This window comes from Cherax quadricarinatus, chromosome 55, assembly GCF_038502225.1.
Source record: "Cherax quadricarinatus isolate ZL_2023a chromosome 55, ASM3850222v1, whole genome shotgun sequence".
Classification (NCBI taxonomy): Eukaryota; Metazoa; Arthropoda; class Malacostraca; order Decapoda; family Parastacidae; genus Cherax; species Cherax quadricarinatus.
The window spans coordinates 22,971,440-22,994,632 of NC_091346.1; the positions used below are offsets into that span (position 1 = coordinate 22,971,440).

The 23,193-nt window shown below is 41.5% G+C and overlaps 1 protein-coding gene across 2 annotated transcripts in view; it reads left to right on the forward strand.

Moving 5' to 3' along the window:
• The window catches only part of LOC128698987 (protein vestigial-like), a 205,461-nt gene extending 183,442 nt beyond the window's left edge, over window positions 1-22,019 (forward strand). For both annotated transcript variants that reach the window (XM_070096931.1, XM_070096930.1), the window contains 4 exons: window positions 3,192-3,397; window positions 7,051-7,191; window positions 14,562-14,679; window positions 15,436-22,019. In XM_070096931.1, the coding sequence (XP_069953032.1) occupies window positions 3,192-3,397; window positions 7,051-7,191; window positions 14,562-14,679; window positions 15,436-15,488 (518 nt within the window). In that variant the 3' untranslated portion in view covers window positions 15,489-22,019. The remainder of the gene's footprint in view (window positions 1-3,191; window positions 3,398-7,050; window positions 7,192-14,561; window positions 14,680-15,435) is intronic.
• Window positions 22,020-23,193: the final 1,174 nt, after the last annotated feature.

Here is a 23,193-nt window from a genome sequence, read left to right on the forward strand (position 1 = left end):
TGTTGTGGTAATAGTTTCCATGACTCGTCTCTGATTCCTTCTGTGCTTCTCTTCCATTTTTTTGAGAGGGATATTATTATTAAAAAGAACTTAGGTCGGCTTCTCTGTCATGTGTGTGCGTGTTTGTAAGTGATTTTTTTTATTCCTAGGGAGTGAACACGAGCGCGCACACACAAGGCGCAGACATGCACGCACGCACGCGCACGCACGCACGCACACACGCACACGCACACACACACACACACACACACACACACACACACACACTGGTCACCTTAGGGCTACACTGGTCTACACCACTTTTTACTTTTCAAGTGATCCTAGACCCAGCTAGCCATGGCACTTGCCTTGGTCAATATTACCGACTGTGACCCACCTGGCGAGCACGCGCGCCTCCCATCATAAATTCTATGTGGATTTTCCAGACTTTGGCTATTTAGGTTAGATTAGATTCAGCAAGAATAGATTATCTTCTATCATTAAAAATTAGTTATGAAACAAAACAGCACCAACTCCAGGTTAATCCGAAACATTGAAACAAATAATATATGGATAACAAGGCTTCAAGGAAGAATATTTGGATTTCTTCCTGAAGCCACTTGAATATTCCACTTCCCCTACCATCCCATCTTTTTATTACATAATATGGTACAAATGATATAGGAGATACATTGTTGATATAAAGATGGCATATACAGTACATGAGCTGTGAGAGATACATGTCTAGTACATATTGTTACGTGTATGTCACTGATTATAATGCGAAAATCTCGTCCAGCTCCTCAGAGCTGGGGCGCGTGCCCAAGATACAGCAGGCATTATACCTCTGAACTATATATCCTGTAATAAATTCGAATCCTGTAAGCTGCGAGCTTTCTCTGTATATACCCTCTTGTTTCTGCTTGGTGCATTGATATAAAAATCTAAAAGTTAAGACACATGTGCAACATCCGAATATCTTTATTGTAGACGTTTCGCCATCCAGTGGATGGCGAAACGTCTACAATAAAGATATCCGGATGTTGCACATATGTCTTAACTTTTATACTGTCGGTATTTTATACCTTTCTTGCACGATATAAAAATCGCTTGTGATGTCAGAACATACAAAAGGCGAATGAAATAGGTTGATTCCATGCTTAAGGCCCACTGATGTGCCCGGGCTGGGAAGAAACATGACTTGTAAACCAGGCTGCCCAGCTTTTGTGGCTGAGTGGTGAAGAGCGTCACTTGGGAACCTTGCCAGTCTTCCTATAGTGGGTTCGAACCCTGCTGAGTGCGATCTTTGTGTGTGTAAGGGAGAGAAGAGAGAGAAAGAGAGAATTATATTTATGAAAATCAAGGAACATTTTCTCTAGCAATCTCCTAATATTGTCCAAGACTTTTGTCATTATCTTTTATCTTCATGGACGCAGCAGAAAACAATCAGAAAATTCAATGTTGAGAACTTAACAAGAGTTAAGTGTTGAGTTTGTTAATAGCGTCGCCTTATATGTAGCGTGTTTTTGTGCACGTTCTGAATACGTCTCCAGCAGCCAGACGTTCAAGTTTGTGTACATGTGTCCACTCTAGTGGTGTACATGCATCCGCTAGTGGTGTACACGCGTCCACTAGTGGTGTACACGCGTCCCCTCCAGTGGTATACACGCGTCGCCTCCAGTGTACACGCATCCACTCGTGGTGTACACGCGCCCCCTCCAGTGGTCTACACGCCTCCACTCCAGTGGTCTGCACGCCTCCACTCCAGTGGTCTACACGCCTCCACTCCAGTGGTCTACACCCCTCCACTCTAGTGTACACACGTCCACTCTAGTGGTCTACACCCCTCCACTCCAGTGGTCTACACGCCTCCACTCCAGTGACGTACATGACTCACATCCACTAGTAGTGAACACACACCAGTAGTATAATGCACACTCCAGCAGTGTACACATACCCACTCCAGCAGCATACACACATCCACTTCAGCAATGTACACACACTATAGCAGTGTACACACACCCACTCCAGCAGTGTACACACACCCACTCCAGCAGTGTACACCCACCCACTCCAGTATCGTACACACACACACACACTCCAGTATCGTACACACACACACACACACACACACACTCCAGTATCGTACACACACACACACACACACTCCAGTATCGTTACACACACACACACTCCAGTATCGTTACACACACACACTCCAGTATCGTACATACACACACACACTCCAGTATCGTACAAAGAAGCACTTGATTCGTTCTCTTTTATATATACGTATTAAAGCGCTAGAAGAGCTCTATTATTCAGCACTTGCAGCATATACCATTTCTAACATAGTAAAGTTTATACCATCGTTATTACTTTGTTACTGTGCTGAATAATGCATTAAGTTACAAAGCAAGAGTATTTATAATAATTTTTACACTTAAGGTAATTTATATAAATAATTCCTTGTAATTAGTTCTAAGTGTCGGCAAATTTATACAAAAGGGTAAATATCCCCTCCATTTATGCCAAAAGAAATGCTGGGTTCTGGATGAAGTGGCATCGTGTGGAAGGAGTAGGACCTTGTGGGGAGAGTGGCACCCTATGAAGAGTGGGGCAACCCTCCCAAAGAGGTCACTATCTTTAGGTTCAAACCAAGCCATAGCAGTAAGCTGACCCAGAACTTGTAAGTTGTTGACGCTGATGCTGTTGAAAAGCTCTTTATCCAAGAAACTGGAGCTACCCACTCACACAGAATAGGCCTCTAACTCTAGACCAAACCTCTCGACTATCGCTACCGTGATGAGGAGACCCAGTCTCTTAGTTTATTGTACACACCATATCCATCCTGTGGAGGGTAGAACACGGACATAGGGATACACAAAAAGCATAAGAACTAGGCCCCAAACGGGTTAACAGCAGCACTACTGGATTTATATCTACAGTTGACAATTACAAACAATTTTAGGAAATTTGCCTATTATGTCAAGTATCTTATTTTCATTAATAAGATATCCTGACATGTCATATAGGTTATTATATTGTATCTCTGTATTCCTGAATAATTGGACAAAGCACAGCGATCTTCCTTGTACTATCGTGTAGTGATCTTTCCTCCTTGTAGACATGTCAAATAATCTTCCTTCTCGCAGCGTCGTCTAATACTTTTTCTCGCAGCGCCGTCTAATAATCTTTCTTCCTCGTTACAGCGTCGTCGCCCATGTCGTCTAGGAACTTCCCACCATCGTTCTGGAACAGCAACTACCAGGTGCCTTCGTCGTCGTCACGACCTCCCAGCCTGGCTGGTCACCTCGGAGCGTCACCAGCAGACCTCTACGACCCTTACCATGGGGGTCTCCACTCCCTCCAGCCCCCTGCCCCAGACCCCTGGGCAGCTTACTCCTTATCCTCTCAGGTATTATTTTTGGTATTACCATGGGGAAGCCCCCATAGGAGTTACATAGCACCTAGGGAATGCAAGATGATCAGGTTTGACCCAAGGGTGATTTATGCCAAGACAATGATCACATGCCTTAATCCCCGTTACTGCTCTTACTCCTTCGGGCCATGACGTGTGCCTGTATGTCAGGTGTTCTTGTAATGTGAGATTATATTTATACTGTCAGTATCTCAGGTGTTCTCTCATTGGTCCTTATAATGTAGGGCTATATTTATACTGTCAGTATACAGTAGTAAATGTGAGACTAATTATCACATGAAAACAAATATTTCAGTCCTCAGTTTCTTCAATAATATTGACAAACTGGCAACCACACATCCCAACAGCAATACAAAAATTTATATAATTAAGATACATCAGCATTTAGAGTATGAAGCTGATCATTGAGAGATATTCTCTCAATTATTGCATTGTAATCGTCTTAATAAAAATGGCAAATTAAAACATACACATTCCAAAAATCAATGTAAACCTATGAGCAAACTCCACCATTCTGACAACTGGAAGCCAGTCACAAAAGGATTTCTCCACTTATTGCTCGGAATTAATTAATTCAGAGTTTATTAACTATGTCAGTAAATTTGCAAATCTTAATATAAAAGCCTAAACTTATTGGGTTCCATCCTCCTCATAAGATTCATCAGCCATTAAGCCTTTTCAGAAGAGATTGTTCAAGTTATTTAAAGGGAAAAAATACTACACTACTTTTAAAATAACATTTGCAACTTAGTTCCTACACATTCCAATAATAATCTCAACCTTTTAAGTAGAATACACCAATGTTGAAAGTTTGAAGCCGATCCGAAGAGGCTTTCTCAGGTTATCACATGGAAATTAAAATCGGGAATGCTCCACAGAAAACTGATCAGAGGTCACCTGCACATGCCAACAGTTGCATGAACCTTTCCCCAGGAACAATACATTAGAGTTGAAAATTTGAATCTGATCGGATGAGGAGTTCTCAAGGTATAAACGAAAAAAATTGAAAGAAAAAAGCTAGGGAACTGTTAAGAGTGCCGCTTTTGTCTCTTGCAGCATTTACGTGTTATTTTATTAATAGAGAAGCACTAAACCTGTAGGAGAAATTGTAATCCGGTTTAATCCGAAGAGGTGAAGGGTAACTCCAAATTCCGTGGATTAAGAGCGCTTCACCAGTATCAAGGTAGCTCCCTGGGTGGGATGGGGGGAGAGAAACTTGAATCTTGATGCTCCCTTATGGAGCCTGCCCGAATGTCAGTTGTGGTGAGAGTTGGTGTTTGGTGAAGTTTGTATTAAGATAGGTGGGAGTAGTGGTTAAGTAGGTGGGAGTAGTGGTTAAGTAGGTGGGAGTAGTGGTTAAGTAGGTGGGAGTAGTGGTTAAGTAGGTGGGAGTAGTGGTTAAGTAGGTGGGAGTAGTGGTTAAGTAGGTGGGAGTAGTGGTTAAGTAGGTGGGAGTAGTGGTTAGGTATGTGGGAGTAGTGGTTAGGTTCGGTGGGAGCAGTGGTAAAGCAGGTGGGAGCAGCGGTAAGGTAGGTGGGAGCAGTGGTAATATTTATTTCTACATGTACAAGGTATACAGGCCTAGGTGACATCAATGACATACTATTATATAGAAAGCCATTTGTTATGCAGAACATTTAAGGCAAATTAGGTCAGTTTTGTCCCAGGATGCGATCCACACCAGCCGATTAACACCCAGGTACCCATTTTACTGATGGGTGAACAGGGACAAGTGTAAGGAAACACGCTCAACGTTTCCACCCTTGCCAGGAATCGAGCCACGGATCCTCAGCATGTTAAGCGAGAGCTTTGCCTATCAGGCCACGGGCCTGGTTGGTGGGAGTAGTGTAAGGCAGATGGGAGTGGTGTAGGGAAGGTGGAAGCAGCGGTAAGGCAGGTGAGAGCAGCGGTAAGGCACAGGTGGGAGCAGCGGTAAGGCACAGGTGGGAGCAGCGGTAAGGCACAGGTGGGAGCAGCGGTAAGGCACAGGTGGGAGCAGCGGTAAGGCACAGGTGGGAGCAGCGGTAAGGCATAGGTGGGACCAGCGGGTAAGGCATAGGTGGGACCAGCGGTAAGGCAGGTGGGAGCAGTGGTAAGGCAGGTGGGAGCAGTGGTACGGCAGATGGAAGCAGTGGTAAGGCAGGTGGGAACAGTGATAAGGCAGGTGGGAGCAGTGGTAAGGCAGGTTGGAGCAGTGGTAAGGCAGGTGGGAGCAGTGGTAAGACACAGGTGGGAGCAGCGGTAAGGCAGGTGGGAGCAGTGGTAAGGCAGGTGGGAGGAGTGGTAAGGCACGTGGGAGCAGTGGAAAGGTAGATAGGAGCAGTGGTAAGGCAGATGGGAGCAGTGGTAAGATGCAGGTGGGAGCAGCGGTAAGGCAGGTGGGAGCAGTGATAAGGCAGGTAGGAGCAGTGGCAAGGCAGGTGGGAGCAGTGGTAAGGCAGGTGGGAGCAGCGGTAAGGCAGGTGGGAGCAGTGGTAATACACAGGTGGGAGCAGCGGTAAGGCAGGCGGGAGCAGTGGTAAGGCAGGTGGGAGCAGTGATAAGGCAGGTAGGAGCAGTGGCAAGGCAGGTGGGAGCAGTGGTAAGGCAGGTGGGAGCAGCGGTAAGGCAGGTGGGAGCAGTGGTAATACACAGGTGGGAGCAGCGGTAAGGCAGGTGGGAGCAGTGGTAAGGCAGGTGGCAGTGGTCACTTGTTCTCTTAGATTATTCTTGCTTTTTGTGAAGTTATTATTATGGACCAAACATGGTCTAATGCGAAAGTTAAGTCGGCCATTCTTGCAGGTTCAGTCATATAGAATATTGCCAGGCATCAGTACATGCTCCTTAACAGCCCTGAGACTTCGGGGTCATCTGATTGACATAGGTTATGATTATTATATTTCTGATATGGAGTTTGTGTTGTTTGCTTGTGTGTGTGTAAACTGCAACCCTCCCTATAGAGCAATATTCGTTTACACCGAAAATAACGAGGAAAATTTCCATTTTCTATATATTGGTATATTCGACAGTGGGATTATAAAAATTAGTGTTATACTCGCCAGAATAACAGTTGAGATATTACTTATCACGCCTATGTTGTGGCCTTACACAGTGTGCCATAATGTTCCGTAATAGATGGATTGGTAAAACAGGCTACTCATGATCTTGCTCTTCTCTATGTAAACTAATAGTAACCCTGATAAAAAAAAAAAAAAAGCACAAGGGATGTGCGAGTTTGGCAGTAGAGTTGTAGATGAGTGGAACCAATTCCCAGGTAGTGTCACTGAGGTAAGAACCTTAGGTGGCTTTAATTAAACATAGGTTGGACAGGTATATTGCTGGGTGTGGGTAGATGTGAGTTGGACCTGCCTAGCATGGGTCAAAAGCCCTACTGCAGTATTCCTTCATTTTCATGTTCTTGTTTTTCTCATCAATGCCATGTGCCCCTACCATATATATATATATATATATATATATATATATATATATATATATATATATATATATATATATATATATATATATATGAAGTCATCAGATGGACACGAGTCCGCAGAAAGGTTGTAGCCACCACCAACACAATATTAACCACCATTACAACCATATTAACCACTATTATCAGCCACACTGACAAGCACGTCCTCTTGCAGGCGTACGGTCACCGGAGCGTGGCGCACGACGTGTACCAAGCAGCCATGTCGTCAGTGCCTTCGTCGTCTCGTCCCTACCACCAGTACTCCTCACTCTCCCTCCAACCTCACCTGGCCAGACTTCCCTCTGTAGGCTCACAAGTAAGTCACCTAAACTAGGCTAGGGACGCAATATAAAAAAAATGTACAGTGGTACCTTTGTATTCGGATGCACCTTTATTAGTAAAATCGAGTACATGTATTTGGAAAAAATCGAGGAAAAAAAGTATCGATATTCGCAAGTCACTATATTAGGAACAACGCATGTTTTTTTTGAGCTCTTGTGACTCAATATTTTTTTGTATAACTGTGTCAATTTTATTTTATTATTGAAAATAAGTGATCATGGCCCCAAATAAGATTAGTGAAGAAAAAACCTAAAAGGACAGCTGTAAGAACCACCACTGAACTAAAAATGGAACTTATTTCAAAACATAGAAATGGAATAAGTCTTCTTAACGTAGCCAAGGAAAATTGTATGTCAACATTAACCGTATTTTCTGTTATAAAAAATAAAGGCTCAATAAAAAGTGCTGATGTGGTAACAGGAGTTAAAATAAGTCTTGCAGGGTTCATGTATGATTTCTTGCTTGTACTGTTATTTTACAAGTTCAATTAACTTAAAAACGGTTTGTGAAGAGTAACTTTCGGGGTCTGGAACGAATTAATCTAATTTACATTATTCCCTACGGAAAAAATTGATCCAGTATTCAGAACTCTCTCAGGAACCAATTAATTCCGAATACAGAGGTTCTACTGTATCTTGATTTTCAGAGTACCAACTTAATGTTAAAAAGACCCATTATACAGTTTGGCATTTTTGTCAGATACTTCGACAAGGGACTTTATCAATTCTCACAGCCTACTTTATAAGAAGCTGTTAGCATCAATATCGTAATAGCCTTTTATATATATATATATATATATATATATATATTTATTATTTTTATTATTATCACACCGGCCGATTCCCACCAAGGCAGGGTGGCCCGAAAAAGAAAAACTTTCACCATCATTCACTCCATCACTGTCTTGCCAGAAGGGTGCCTTACACTACAGTTTTTAAACTGCAACATTAACACCCCTCCTTCAGAGTGCAGGCACTGTACTTCCCATCTCCAGGACTCAAGTCCGGCCTGCCGGTTTCCCTGAATCCCTTCATAAATGTTACTTTGCTCACACTCCAACAGCACGTCAAGTATTAAAAACCATTTGTCTCCATTCACTCCTATCAAACACGCTCACGCATGCCTGCTGGAAGTCCAAGCCCCTCGCACACAAAACCTCCTTTACCCCCTCCCTCCAACCCTTCCTAGGCCGACCCCTACCCCGCCTTCCTTCCACTACAGACTGATACACTCTTGAAGTCATTCTGTTTCGCTCCATTCTCTCTACATGTCCGAACCACCTCAACAACCCTTCCTCAGCCCTCTGGACAACAGTTTTGGTAATCCCGCACCTCCTCCTAACTTCCAAACTACGAATTCTCTGCATTATATTCACACCACACATTGCCCTCAGACATGACATCTCCACTGCCTCCAGCCTTCTCCTCGCTGCAACATTCATCACCCACGCTTCACACCCATATAAGAGCGTTGGTAAAACTATACTCTCATACATTCCCCTCTTTGCCTCCAAGGACAAAGTTCTTTGTCTCCACAGACTCCTAAGTGCACCACTCACTCTTTTTCCCTCATCAATTCTATGATTCACCTCATCTTTCATAGACCCATCCGCTGACACGTCCACTCCCAAATATCTGAATACGTTCACCTCCTCCATACTCTCTCCCTCCAATCTGATATTCAATCTTTCATCACCTAATCTTTTTGTTATCCTCATAACCTTACTCTTTCCTGTATTCACCTTTAATTTTCTTCTTTTGCACACCCTACCAAATTCATCCACCAATCTCTGCAACTTCTCTTCAGAATCTCCCAAGAGCACAGTGTCATCAGCAAAGAGCAGCTGTGACAACTCCCACTTTGTGTGTGATTCTTTATCTTTTAACTCCACGCCTCTTGCCAAGACCCTCGCATTTACTTCTCTTACAACCCCATCTATAAATATATTAAACAACCACGGTGACATCACACATCCTTGTCTAAGGCCTACTTTTACTGGGAAAAAAATTCCCCTCTTTCCTACATACTCTAACTTGAGCCTCACTATCCTCGTAAAAACTCTTCACTGCTTTCAGTAACCTACCTCCTACACCATACACTTGCAACATCTGCCACATTGCCCCCCTATCCACCCTGTCATACGCCTTTTCCAAATCCATAAATGCCACAAAGACCTCTTTAGCCTTATCTAAATACTGTTCACTTATATGTTTCACTGTAAACACCTGGTCCACACACCCCCTACCTTTCCTAAAGCCTCCTTGTTCATCTGCTATCCTATTCTCCGTCTTACTCTTAATTCTTTCAATTATAACTCTACCATACACTTTACCAGGTACACTCAACAGACTTATCCCCCTATAATTTTTGCACTCTCTTTTATCCCCTTTGCCTTTATACAAAGGAACTATGCATGCTCTCTGCCAATCCCTAGGTACCTTACCCTCTTCCATACATTTATTAAATAATTGCACCAACCACTCCAAAACTATATCCCCACCTGCTTTTAACATTTCTATCTTTATCCCATCAATCCCGGCTGCCTTACCCCCTTTCATTTTACCTACTGCCTCACGAACTTCCCCCACACTCACAACTGGCTCTTCCTCACTCCTACAAGATGTTATTCCTCCTTGCCCTATACACGAAATCACAGCTTCCCTATCTTCATCAACATTTAACAATTCCTCAAAATATTCCTTCCATCTTCCCAATACCTCTAACTCTCCATTTAATAACTCTCCTCTCCTATTTTTAACTGACAAATCAATATGTTCGCTAGGCTTTCTTAACTTGTTAATCTCACTCCAAAACTTTTTCTTATTTTCAACAAAATTTGTTGATAACATCTCACCCACTCTCTCATTTGCTCTCTTTTTACATTGCTTCACCACTCTCTTAACCTCTCTCTTTTTCTCCATATACTCTTCCCTCCTTGCATCACTTCTACTTTGTAAAAACTTCTCATATGCTAACTTTTTCTCCCTTACTACTCTCTTTACATCATCATTCCACCAATCGCTCCTCTTCCCTCCTGCACCCACTTTCCTGTAACCACAAACTTCTGCTGAACACTCTAACACTACATTTTTAAACCTACCCCATACCTCTTCGACCCCATTGCCTATGCTCTCATTAGCCCATCTATCCTCCAATAGCTGTTTATATCTTACCCTAACTGCCTCCTCTTTTAGTTTATAAACCTTCACCTCTCTCTTCCCTGATGCTTCTATTCTCCTTGTATCCCATCTACCTTTTACTCTCAGTGTAGCTACAACTAGAAAGTGATCTGATATATCTGTGGCCCCTCTATAAACATGTACATCCTGAAGTCTACTCAACAGTCTTTTATCTACCAATACATAATCCAACAAACTACTGTCATTTCGCCCTACATCATATCGTGTATACTTATTTATCCTCTTTTTCTTAAAATATGTATTACCTATAACTAAACCCCTTTCTATACAAAGTTCAATCAAAGGGCTCCCATTATCATTTACACCTGGCACCCCAAACTTACCTACCACACCCTCTCTAAAAGTTTCTCCTACTTTAGCATTCAAGTCCCCTACCACAATTACTCTCTCACTTGGTTCAAAGGCTCCTATACATTCACTTAACATCTCCCAAAATCTCTCTCTCTCCTCTGCATTCCTCTCTTCTCCAGGTGCATACACGCTTATTATGACCCACTTCTCGCATCCAACCTTTACTTTAATCCACATAATTCTTGAATTTACACATTCATATTCTCTTTTCTCCTTCCATAACTGATCATTTAACATTACTGCTACCCCTTCCTTTGCTCTAACTCTCTCAGATACTCCAGATTTAATCCCATTTATTTCCCCCCACTGAAACTCTCCTACCCCCTTCAGCTTTGTTTCGCTTAAGGCCAGGACATCCAACTTCTTTTCATTCATAACATCAGCAATCATCTGTTTCTTGTCATCCGCACTACATCCACGCACATTTAAGCAACCCAGTTTTATAAAGTTTTTCTTCTTCTCTTTTTTAGTAATTGTATACAGGAGAAGGGGTTACTAGCCCATTGCTCCCGGCATTTTAGTCGCCTCATACGACACGCATGGCTTACGGAGGAAAGATTCTTTTCCACTTCCCCATGGACAATAGAAGAAATAAAAAAGAACAAGAGCTATTTAGAAAAAGGAGAAAAACCTAGATGTATGTATATATATATATATGCATGTGCGTGTCTGTGAAGTGTGACCAAAGTGTAAGTAGGAGTAGCAAGATATCCCTGTTATCTCAGCGTGTTTATGAGACAGAAAAAGAAACCAACAATCCTACCATCATGCAAAACAGTTACAGGTTTTTGTTTCACAGTCATCTGGCAGGACGGTAGTACTTCCCTGGGTGGTTGCTGTCTACCAACCTACTAATGTCGTGCCGAATATGTAAAACTGGTCAATTAGCAAGAACTCATTTAAAATTAAGTCCTTTCTAAAATTTTCTCTTATACGTTTAAAGATATATTTTTTTCATTAATGTTGATGTAAAAATTTATAATTTTGCACCAAAAGGAACTTAGAAAACTTACCTAACCTTATTATAACAAGAACAATTTGTTTTAGCCTAACCCAACTAAATATATTTTAAATACATTTACAATAATTTAGTACTAAACAGACACAATCAAATATATTTTTTTCGTTAGGTTCAGAATGACTTTTGCGAAATTATTGCATACACAAATTTTCACTTGTCCTATATGGCAAGATGAGCATTGCTATTTAAGCCAAGATCGCAAGTTCTGCCTATTCGGCACGACATTATGTATATATATACAGTGGACCCTCGACCAGCGATGGCATCGATTAACGATAAATCTGACTAGCGATACATTTTATCACAAAAATTTTGCCTCGATTAGCGCTAAAAAACTCGACCAACACTATTCCTTCCGTCTGAGACGCGTCCACTTCTGGCCAGTGTTTACAAGCCAGCCAGCCACCGCGGTCGCTTCCAAGCATACAATCGGAACATTTCATATTATCACAGCCTTTTTAGCGATTGCACCTGCAAAATAAGTCACCATGGGCCCCAAGAAAGCTTCTAGTGCCAACCCTACAGCAAAAAGGGTGAGAATTACTATGGATATGAAGAAAGAGATCATTGCTAAGTATGAAAGTGGAGTGCATGTCTCCGAGCTGGCCAGGCTGTACACAAAACCCCAATCAACCATCGCTACTATTGTGGCCAAGAAAACGGCAATCAAGGAAGCTGTTCTTGCCAAAGGTGCAACTATGTTTTCGAAACTGAGATCGCAAGTGATAGATGATGTTGAGAGACTGTTATTGGTATGGATAAATGAAAAACAGATAGCAGGAGATAGCATCTCTCAAGCGATCATATGTGAAAAGGCTAGGAAGTTGCATGACGATTTAATTAGAAAAATGCCAGCAACTAGTGGTGATGTGAGTGAATTTAAGGCCAGCAAAGGTTGGTTTGAGAGATTTAAGAATCGTAGTGGCATACATAGTGTGATAAGGCATGGTGAGGCTGCCAGTTTGGACCAAAAAGCAGCTGAAAAATATGTGCAGGAATTCAAGGAGTACATAGACAGTGAAGGACTGAAACCTGAACAAGTGTTTAATGGTGACACCGACAATGTTGTGAAACACGTTAAGAATGTCATAAAGGAACGGGAGGTACAGGCCTCTATGGGCAGATATGTTGTGCGACAGAGGTCCAGTGACTCTCAAGCTGGTCCTAGTGGCATTAAAAGAAGGGAAGTAACCCCGAAAAAGGACTTGCCACCTCAAGTCCTAATGGAAGGGGATTCCCCTTCTAAACACTAAGACCATCAACACACTCCCCTCTTCCCATCCCATCAATCATCACCAGATCTTCAATAAAGGTAAGTGTCATGTAACTGTGCATGTCTTCTTCAGTTTGTGTGTATTAAAATTAATATTTCATATTTTTTCATATTTTTTTTTCAATACTTTTGGGTGTCTTGCACGGATTAATTTGATTTCCATTATTTCTTATGGGGAAAATTAACTTGACTAACGATGAGCTCTCAGGAACGGATTAATAGCGTTAGTCGAGGGTCCACTGTATATATAAGGCTGCCGCTATTGTAACACTGATATTATTTTTTATTTTTTTTATTATCACACCGGCCGATTCCCACCAAGGCAGGGTGGCCCGAAAAAGAAAAACTTTCACCATCATTCACTCCATCACTGTCTTGCCAGAAGGGTGCTTTACACTACAGTTTTTAAACTGCAACATTAACACCAACCACCCAGCAACCACCCAGGGAAGTACTACCGTCCTGCCAGATGACTGTGAAACAAAAACCTGTAATTGTTTTTGCATGATGGTAGGATTGCTGGTTTCTTTTTCTGTCTCATAAACACGCTAAGATAACAGGGATATCTTGCTACTCCTACTAACACTTTGGTCACACTTCACAGACACGCACATGCATATGTATATATACATACATCTAGGTTTTTCTCCTTTTTCTAAATAGCTCTTGTTCTTTTTTATTTCTTCTATTGTCCATGGGGAAGTGGAAAAGAATCTTTCCTCCGTAAGCCATGCGTGTCGTATGAGGCGACTAAAATGCCGGGAGCAATGGGCTAGTAACCCCTTCTCCTGTATACAATTACTAAAAAAGAGAAGAAGAAAAACACTGATATTCTTGTATAATAAGTTCATATTTTAATAACCGAGATACATTTTCTTACCAGACTTATCCATAAAGATTGCCTCAGAGTTACGTTGGCTCTGAATTAATGTTAAAAATGAATGGTTTTCTTAATTTGTTAAAATTTTCCATCCTTAAATTAACTATAGGTTGGCAGAAAACAACCATCCATGGAGGTACTACCGTCCTATCAAATGTGTAAAACATTTTTTTTCACTCTTGTAGGATTGCTGATCTCTCTTCTGTCTCATAAACTCGTATAACTGGTACGGTAAATCTTATAAACTCCTCCTTACATTCGGTATGCATTTACCTTTACCCTTCTATGCGCTTCTTAACAGATCTTTATCCTGTACTATTTTCTTTCCAACCTAGGCGGCCTGGTCTGAGACTGGGACCTTGGGAAGACAATTCCAAGAATCACTAGTTATTTTATGTGTATTGGTGTATGAAGTACTTTCATCGGATTTGATGTGTTTACTGAAAATATCTGATACTCTGGAAAACGCATTTCTCTTTAGATTTAAAAAAAAAATACACAAATACACACATTGTATAGTATATAAAAAATACCAGTGAAAATAGCAAATAAAATGTGTTTAGGCTAGGTTGTGCTAGGCTAAGGTAGGTTATGGTAACAACTATACTCGTGTTTACAGATGGGGATGAGTAAACCTGAGAGCTGGGGAGCGAGATACCATGAAGCCTTCACTAGTCCAGAGTTCTCACACACCCTCGACACAAACTACTCAACACCTCACTACCCCAACGTACCAGGTGAGTCCCACAACGTCCCAGACGAGTCCACCACTTGTAATAAAAATTCAAAAGCAAGTAGTAGGGAAAGATGACAGGAGACACGGACGTGTTCGTTTGCACTTGTCATGGATTGGTTGATATTTTTTTACTATTCTCATTATTATCCCCATCAAGGGAGGTTCCTTGATCCTTACCAGGGCTTCTTGGCCGAAGGCAGCTGTTCTTAGTGGGGAGCCTCGACCTCCATAGGAGAATGCGAGTGATTTCCAGGGGAGAGAGAGAGAGAGGGGGGGGCATAACCCAGAAGCAGTCGTGCCAAATATGTAAAACTGGTCAATTAGCAAGAACTCGTTAAAAATTAAGTCCTTTCTAAATTTTTCTCTTATACATTTAAATATATATTTTTTCATTTATGTTAATTAATTAATGTAAAAATTAAGAATTTGAACCAAAAGAACCATAGAAAACTTACCTAACCTTATTATAACAAGCGCAATTTAATTTAGCTAAAACCAACTAATTTTAGACAAGTTTACAATAATTTAATAATAAACACACACAATGAAATATATTTTTTTCGTTAGGTTCAGAATGATTTTTGCGAAATTGTTGCATACACAAATTTTCGTTTGCCTTATATGGCAAGAAGAGCGTTGGTATTTAAGCCAAAATCGCAATTTTTACCTATATGGCACAATATATATATATATAAAGTTATGTACAATTCATTCATATACGTATGAATTTTGAGATAACATTTGTGCTTCTTTGCAGGTTTGGAGAGCGGGGTGCCACAGGAGGGTGCAAAGGACCTCTACTGGTTTTAAGGATCACCTGAATGTTAGAAGTGTAAATTATTCTGCCGCGTTGTCTGCATTGGCTGCTTGAACCACGTCAAAAAACGTTATCCTTGCATCAGAATGTTGCAGTACTTGGCAGAGCACGTGATAGTGTTTGCCTGAAACTGTGTGGATACAAAAGACATGTAAATGACTTCGGTGTTAAGTCACCAATGTTCCTATGGAGATGGCTGAACTTCTTACTCGAGGCTTGACCATGGTAGTGCAAGACTATAAAAAGAAAACTTTCAGTGAGCTTAAGCAATGCAGCTTTATCAAAATGGCTAACTCGAGTCTTGTGCCAGCAGTGTAGCCTCGTCAGGAAATTGTAATAAGCTCGAGCAGTGTAGCCTCGTCAGGATGACTGGAGTCTTGTGCCAAGGGGCAAAAATGAACCTCATTTTCTTGCCAAGTGATCAGTAAGGCAATCACACAAAGGTGCTATATGGTGTCAAATATGCAACTATTGCGATAGTTCTAATGTATTTTTGTTCAACTATGAATGTACAAACTGGAATTTTTATTCAACTGCTAATGCTTTAATATATTTTAGGTTAATTGTACAGTTTTGTTCTTATTTGCGATATTAATAGTTGTACTCTTTAGTTTGGCTGACTAGCTAAGTGCAAGTATGTCTTCTGCATAATCACCACTCCTGCCTGTGTTGTCTCTTCCACCAGTGTTGATGCCCTGACCTCTGGTCACTCCTAGTGCTTGTGTTAGTCTCTTCCAGTGTTGCTGCTCTTACCTATGGTCACTCCCACTGTGTTGTCACTCACTAGTGTTGTGACTTCTGTTACTTAAGCCATCAGTACTAGTATTTTATTCAAGGGGAACTGTTAAATCCGTAAGTGTCATATACCTGGGGAATGGGAAGCAATCCTGCTTGGTTCGAGGAAAAGGGTAGCTCAGATTTCTTGGATCAAGAGCCCTTTATCGGAATCAGTGAACTCCGCTGAAGGGTCATAATATATATTTTCTGATTCTACCAAGGAAGCTTTCTTGCCATCGGTACCTCCTCTGGAGCCTAAATGAACCCGGTCTTCCCTTCACGGTGCCTTCATACCGATGACGGGCTCTTGATCCAAGAAAACGGAACTTTCCTTCCTTTGGATCGAGCCTGATCCAGTCTCCATAGGCGTTGTAAGACCCCTATGGGTTTAGCGCTTCTCTGTGATTAAAACTAACCTGACCTGAGAGTGGCCTTGCACTGAGCGTCGCCATCTTTGTTTCATTAACACTAGTGTAACCAACCAAGACAACAGACATATCATTTACTAATAAGAGATGGGGAAACAAGCAGCCTAAGTTAGCTACGAGGTACATAACATATGTATCACCTACTGCATATGTACGATGTAACATGTATCACATGCTACATATATGTAACGTGTCACGTACTGCACACGTACCGTGTCACGTACTGCACACGTACCGTGTCACGTACTGCACACGTAACGTGTCACGTACTGCACAAGTAACGTGTCACGTACTGCACACGTAACGTGTCACGTACTGCACACGTAACGTGTCACGTACTGCACACGTAACGTGTCACGTACTGCACACATAACGTGTCACGTATTGCATACATAACGTGTCACGTATTGCATACGTAACGTGTCACGTACTGCACATGTATGATGTAATATGTATCACGTGCTACATATATAACATCACTTACTGCATATGTACCATATGTCACATACTATGTATATGCATGATGTAACATGTACCACATACTACATATGTATGATGTAACATATCACATATTACATTTGCATGATGTAACATGTACTGCATATGTAACATGTATCACGTACTACATATGTAATATGTATCACGTAATACGTAAGTAAATGTATCACGTAATACATATGCAAATGTATCACGTAATACATATGAAAATGTATCACGTAATACATATGCAAATGTATCACGTAATACATATGCAAATGTATCACGTAATACATATGTAACATGTATCTGGGAATTCTCATTAACTAATATTTATTGACATTAACACATTCTTTTAATTTATTTATTACGTTATGTTAAGATAGAATTCCTACGGTATATGAAACGTGAATGCGTGAAATGTGTCGTTAACCAGGTTCAAGTGTCATTAACCAGGTTCAACCTGAACAGTGTGAATAGTTTCCATGTTATTGTTTCTCCATTTGAAGGCTTACTGCTATTACATTCATGGGGAAGAGCTAAAATTGTATGGGTTATACAACACTTGGGGCAACTGGGGGGGGGACACTCAGGGTTTGATCCGACAGCTCTTCACAGGCATCAAGGGAACTCTGTCCCTGAAGAGTGTACTATATGGGAAGTGTAGTCAGTGAAGTTGGATGGGTAAGATTTTGTTCGGATCTTTAACCCCGGAGGGCTAGCCACCGAGGAATAACCCAAGAAAGGCAGTGCGTCATCGAGGGACTTATTTATATGGGGGTCCTCAGTCTTGTCAGCGACCCACACCAGTCGACTAACACCCAGGTACCTACTTGTTTGCTACAATGGAACAGGTGTACGGGAACACGCCCAATGTTTTCATCTTTACCGTGGACACAGCGTGTGTAGAGAGAGCGTTCCTTACCAGGATATGGGCCACCTGAGATTAATTAGGTTTGAAGCCTGTGACCTACAGGAGGGACCTTAAGACTGTATGACACCTGTTCATAGCCAGTCAAGAATCTTTCATCCCTAAAATGGGGATTAAAGCGAACTCTCAGCCCATATACACTTGAGACATACACTTTGCGATGTGTATATACAGTGTCAGTGAATGAAGGAAATTATTGGTTTATGACATTTATACTGGCCGCTGTTTTCTCCAGCGCTCACTCCCTCTCAATATCGTGCCGTTAAAAAAAAAGCTAAACTCAAGGAATATTACGATGGTACTTATTATCAGTGTGTGGTTACGACAATATATCAAAATTTACCATGTTAACAGAGATTCACCTACATTAAGTAAAACGTATAAAATGGACCGTGGTAATTTATATCACAGAAATGTGGCGTAGTTTCATGTCATGTTCTACGGTGGCTAGGATTGAAAATCAGTGCGTTTTTCCTACACGATTTCTTCCAATGCCGATGACATCATTTTATGAATTATTATACTCAAAAAGAGCACTGAACCTACAAGGGTCATACAGCGCCACAATTTATGGATAAATTACATTTCGTGTAGAAAATGACGTTTACATAACTTAATCTAGCCTGAACATTTTATTTTCATGGGGAAGAGCTAAACGTTAGTTACACAGCACCTGAAGAACAGGAGGTAATTAGGTTTGATCCGGGGAAAGGGAGTATAGCCCTTCATCAATTCAGGGTTTCTTGAACCGTAGACAACAGTTAAAAATTAGTCTTGTGGTAGGAAAGACGGCGCAGAAACAGCCTAGCAGTGAAAAGATTTCGTGTAACATATTCCTTCAAATTTGTAAATTTAAGCTTGCCCTAATATGAATGTGGTATTGTACTGAGGAGCTCATGTTAAAATGTGAAACTGAGTGCATGTATCATGTATTATAAGAATTATCAAGAGCCAACAGAATCACATCAAAACGAACAGTAAGAATCACATCATGAGAGAGCAGGAAGAAAGGTGGGTGTAAGCAGGGAGGTGAGGTGCTGCCTGTATCAGCAGGGTGGTGAGGTGCTGCCTGTATCAGCAGGGTGGTGAGGTGCTGCTTGTATCAGCAGGGTGGTGAGGTGCTGCTTGTATCAGCAGGGTAGCGAGGTGCTGCTTGTATCAGCAGGGTAGTGAGTTGCTGCTTGTATCAGCAAGGTGGTGAGTTGCTGCTTGTATCAGCAAGGTGGTGAGTTGCTGCTTGTATCAGCAGGGTGGTGAGTTGCTGCTTGTATCAGCAAGGTGGTGAGTTGCTGCTTGTATCAGCAGGGTGGTGAGTTGCTGCTTGTATCAGCAAGGTGGTGAGGGGTTGCTTGTATCAGCAGGGTGGCGAGTTGCTGCTTGTATCAGCAAGGTAGAGAGGTGCTGCTTGTATCAGCAAGGTGGAGAGGTGCTGCTTGTATCAGCAGGGTGGTGAGGTCCTGTTTGTATCAACAGGGAGGTGGTGAGGTGCTGCTTGTATCAGCAGGGTGGTGAGGTGCTGCTTGTATCATCAGGGTGATGGTGTGCTGCTACTTGTATCAGCTGGGTGGGGAGGTGCTGCTTGTATCAGCAGGGTGGAGAGGTGCTGCTTGTATCAGCAGGGTGAAGAGGGGCTGCTTGTATCAGCAGGGTGGAGAGGTGCTGCTTGTATCAGCAGGGTGGAGAGGTTCTGCTTGTATCAGCAGGGTGGTGAGGTGCTGCTTGTATCAGCAGGGTGGTGAGGTGCTGCTTGTATCATCAGGGTGATGGTGTGCTGCTACTTGTATCAGCTGGGTGGGGAGGTGCTGCTTGTATCAGCAGGGTGGAGAGGTGCTGCTTGTATCAGCAGGGTGAAGAGGGGCTGCTTGTATCAGCAGGGTGGAGAGGTGCTGCTTGTATCAGCAGGGTGGAGAGGTTCTGCTTGTATCAGCAGGGTGGTGAGGTGCTGCTTGTATCAGCAGGGTGGTGAGGCACTGCTTGTATCAGCAGGGTGGTGAGGCACTGCTTGTATCAGCAGGGTGGTGAGGCACTGCTTGTATCAAGCAGTGGAGACAGTAACAGCTTGGAAGCTGCAACATGACATGTCTTAATGAAGAAGTGCCAGCACACTGAAGAGTGCCACAAGTGCCGCAAGTACCGCCTATGGTGGGAATCCAAGCCAGCCATCAGGATATGGACCTGGCATGGGCGTCACCCTAAACACTTACATATACATATCATGGGGAAGCGCTAAACCTCTAGGGCGTCATACAGCATCCGGGGATTGGGAGATAATCAGGTTAAAGAAAAGGTTAGCTCCATTTCCTGGTATCAAGAGCCCTTCACCAGCTCCTGGAAGGGGTAATATATATACGTCACACCATTAGGAATCTGTGTGATAATTTTCATGTAATCAAACATTTTATGTTGACTTTGGAAGCATAAGTTTTTTTTGGTCAGCAAAGTTGGAAATAAATCTTGTTTCTTAAAGGACTTTATATTACATGTTTTTAAAACTATTTTCCTAATTATAAGCCGAACTTGCCGAATAGGCGGAACTCCCTTAAAATTAAACTTTTTCTAAAAAATTCTTTAACAGTATGATAGCTATTTTTTCATTGACAATGATATAAAGATTTTTATTTTTGGACTTAAACTTAGAAACCTTATTTCAACCAGCGTATTTTTTTTTTAGCTATCTTCTATGTATAGCACAGTTCACTTTAAATTGATTTAATACTGAAATAAATGATACATATTTTTTCATTATGCTCAGATCGATTTTCATTTTGCTAATTCGGCACAGTGAACGCTTGCTAAATAGGCTAAACTTGGCGGTTCGGCTTAATCGGCACAACATATACTATATTGCAAAACAAGCCACGTGGGGATGAAAACCTTTAGATCAGGATCTTTCGTACTCTCGTGCTTCATCAGAGGAATAACAAAAAAGGCACAATACCGTGACTGGAACGATACACAAATAACCCGCACATAAAAGAGAGAAAGTGGTCGATCTCTTTCTGACAGACTTAGGGAGCACAAAAATAGTGTTAGGCTTGCCAACACTAACAATGCTCTTTTCTGTCACGTCAGAGATCATAGCCATAGCCAGTGGCACTAATTGACAAGGACAGTAATAAGTTTAGTGGAATAACAGAAAGGAGCAGGAAGGGTAAAGAGAGTGGAGGGTCCTTAAGTATATATTACACAAATAGTCGCAGTGCTAGGAATAAGATGGACGAGTTGAGACTAGTTGCTAGTGCAGGTAACATAGATGTATTTGCCATTACTGAGACGTGGTTTAACTCAAAAAGTCGGGACATGCTTGCAGAATGTCACATTCAGGGTTTTAAATTGTTCCAAGTAGATAGAAGTATCGGGAAGGGGGGTGGGGTGGCATTGTATGTCCGAGATCGCTTGAACTGTTGCATAAAAACGGGTATTAAGTCTGAAGTAACACATACAGAGTCTGTTTGGATAGAATTTTCAGAGGGGCATGAAAAATTAATTTTAGGTGTGATATACCGTCCCCCAAACTTAGATAGGGACCAAGGGAGACAACTATGGGAGGAAATTGTTAGGGCCACAAGGCACGATAATGTAGTAATTCTAGGAGACTTTAACTTTAGTCATATTGATTGGAATTTCTTGACTGGGAATTTAGAATCATACGATTTCTTAGAAGTAGTTCAGGATTGTTTTTTGAAGCAGTTTGTGACAGAACCTACAAGGGGAAATAACCTGCTTGACTTAGTTCTGGCAAACAATGAATCCCTTGTTAATAATTTAGAAGTTTCAGAGGAACTGGGTGCTAGCGACCACAAATCAATTACATTTAGAATTGAATGGAAGTATGATAGTAGGGAAAACTCAGTAACAGTCCCAGATTTTCGCTTAGCAGATTACGATGGGCTTAGAGAACACTTATCATCTGTTGACTGGGGTAACGAAGAGAGCTATCAATATGACAGTTTTCTGAACACAATACATGCTGCTCAAAGAACGTTTATCCCTTATAAGGAAATTAGATCAAATAGAAATGACCCAAAATGGATGAATAATAGGCTGAAATATCTACTAGGGCATAAGAAAGGAATTTATAGGCGTATCAAAAGAGGCGAGGGTCATCTTATGAATCAGTATATTGACATTAAGAGGGACATTAAAAAGGGGATAAGAAAAGCTAAAAGGGACTATGAAATTAAAGTTGCTAGGGATTCTAAAACTAATCCAAAAAGTTTTTTCCAGGTATATAGAACAAAAGTCAGAGATAAGATAGGTCCCCTTAAAAATAACTATGGGCATCTTACTGACAAAGAGAATGAAATGTGCTCGATTTTAAATAATTATTTTCTCTCGGTTTTTACACAGGAAGACACTAATAATATTCCGGTAATTAATTTTTATAGTGGATCAGAAGAAGATAAATTATGTAACACCATAGTCACTAGTGAAATGGTTGTGAAGCAGATAGACCGACTGAAGCAAAATAAGTCACCGGGTCCTGATGAGGTTTTTTCAAGGGTTCTTAAGGAATGCAAAATGGAAGTCTGTGAACCATTAACTAATATTTTTAATTTATCTCTTCAAACAGGTGTAGTGTCTGATATGTGGAAGATGGCTAATGTAATTCCTATTTTTAAAGCAGGGGACAAGTCGTTACCGTCAAATTACCGCCCAATAAGCCTGACCTCAATTGTAGGCAAGTTGCTAGAGTCAATTATAGCTGAGATTATAAGAAGCCATCTCGATAAGCATAGCTTGATTAATGATACTCAGCATGGATTCACAAGAGGCCGGTCTTGTCTAACTAATTTATTAACTTTCTTCAGTAAAGCTTTTGAGGCTGTTGACCACGATAAAGAATTTGATATTGTTTACTTAGATTTTAGTAAGGCATTTGATAGAGTTCCGCACCAAAGACTGTTGAAGAAAGTAGCAGCTCATGGCATTGGGGGAAGGGTGCTCTCGTGGATCGAGTCATGGCTCACAGACAGGAAGCAGAGAGTGTCCATAAATGGGGTTAAATCCGAGTGGGGATCAGTAACAAGTGGCGTTCCACAGGGATCAGTCTTGGGCCCGTTGTTGTTTATAATATATATCAAT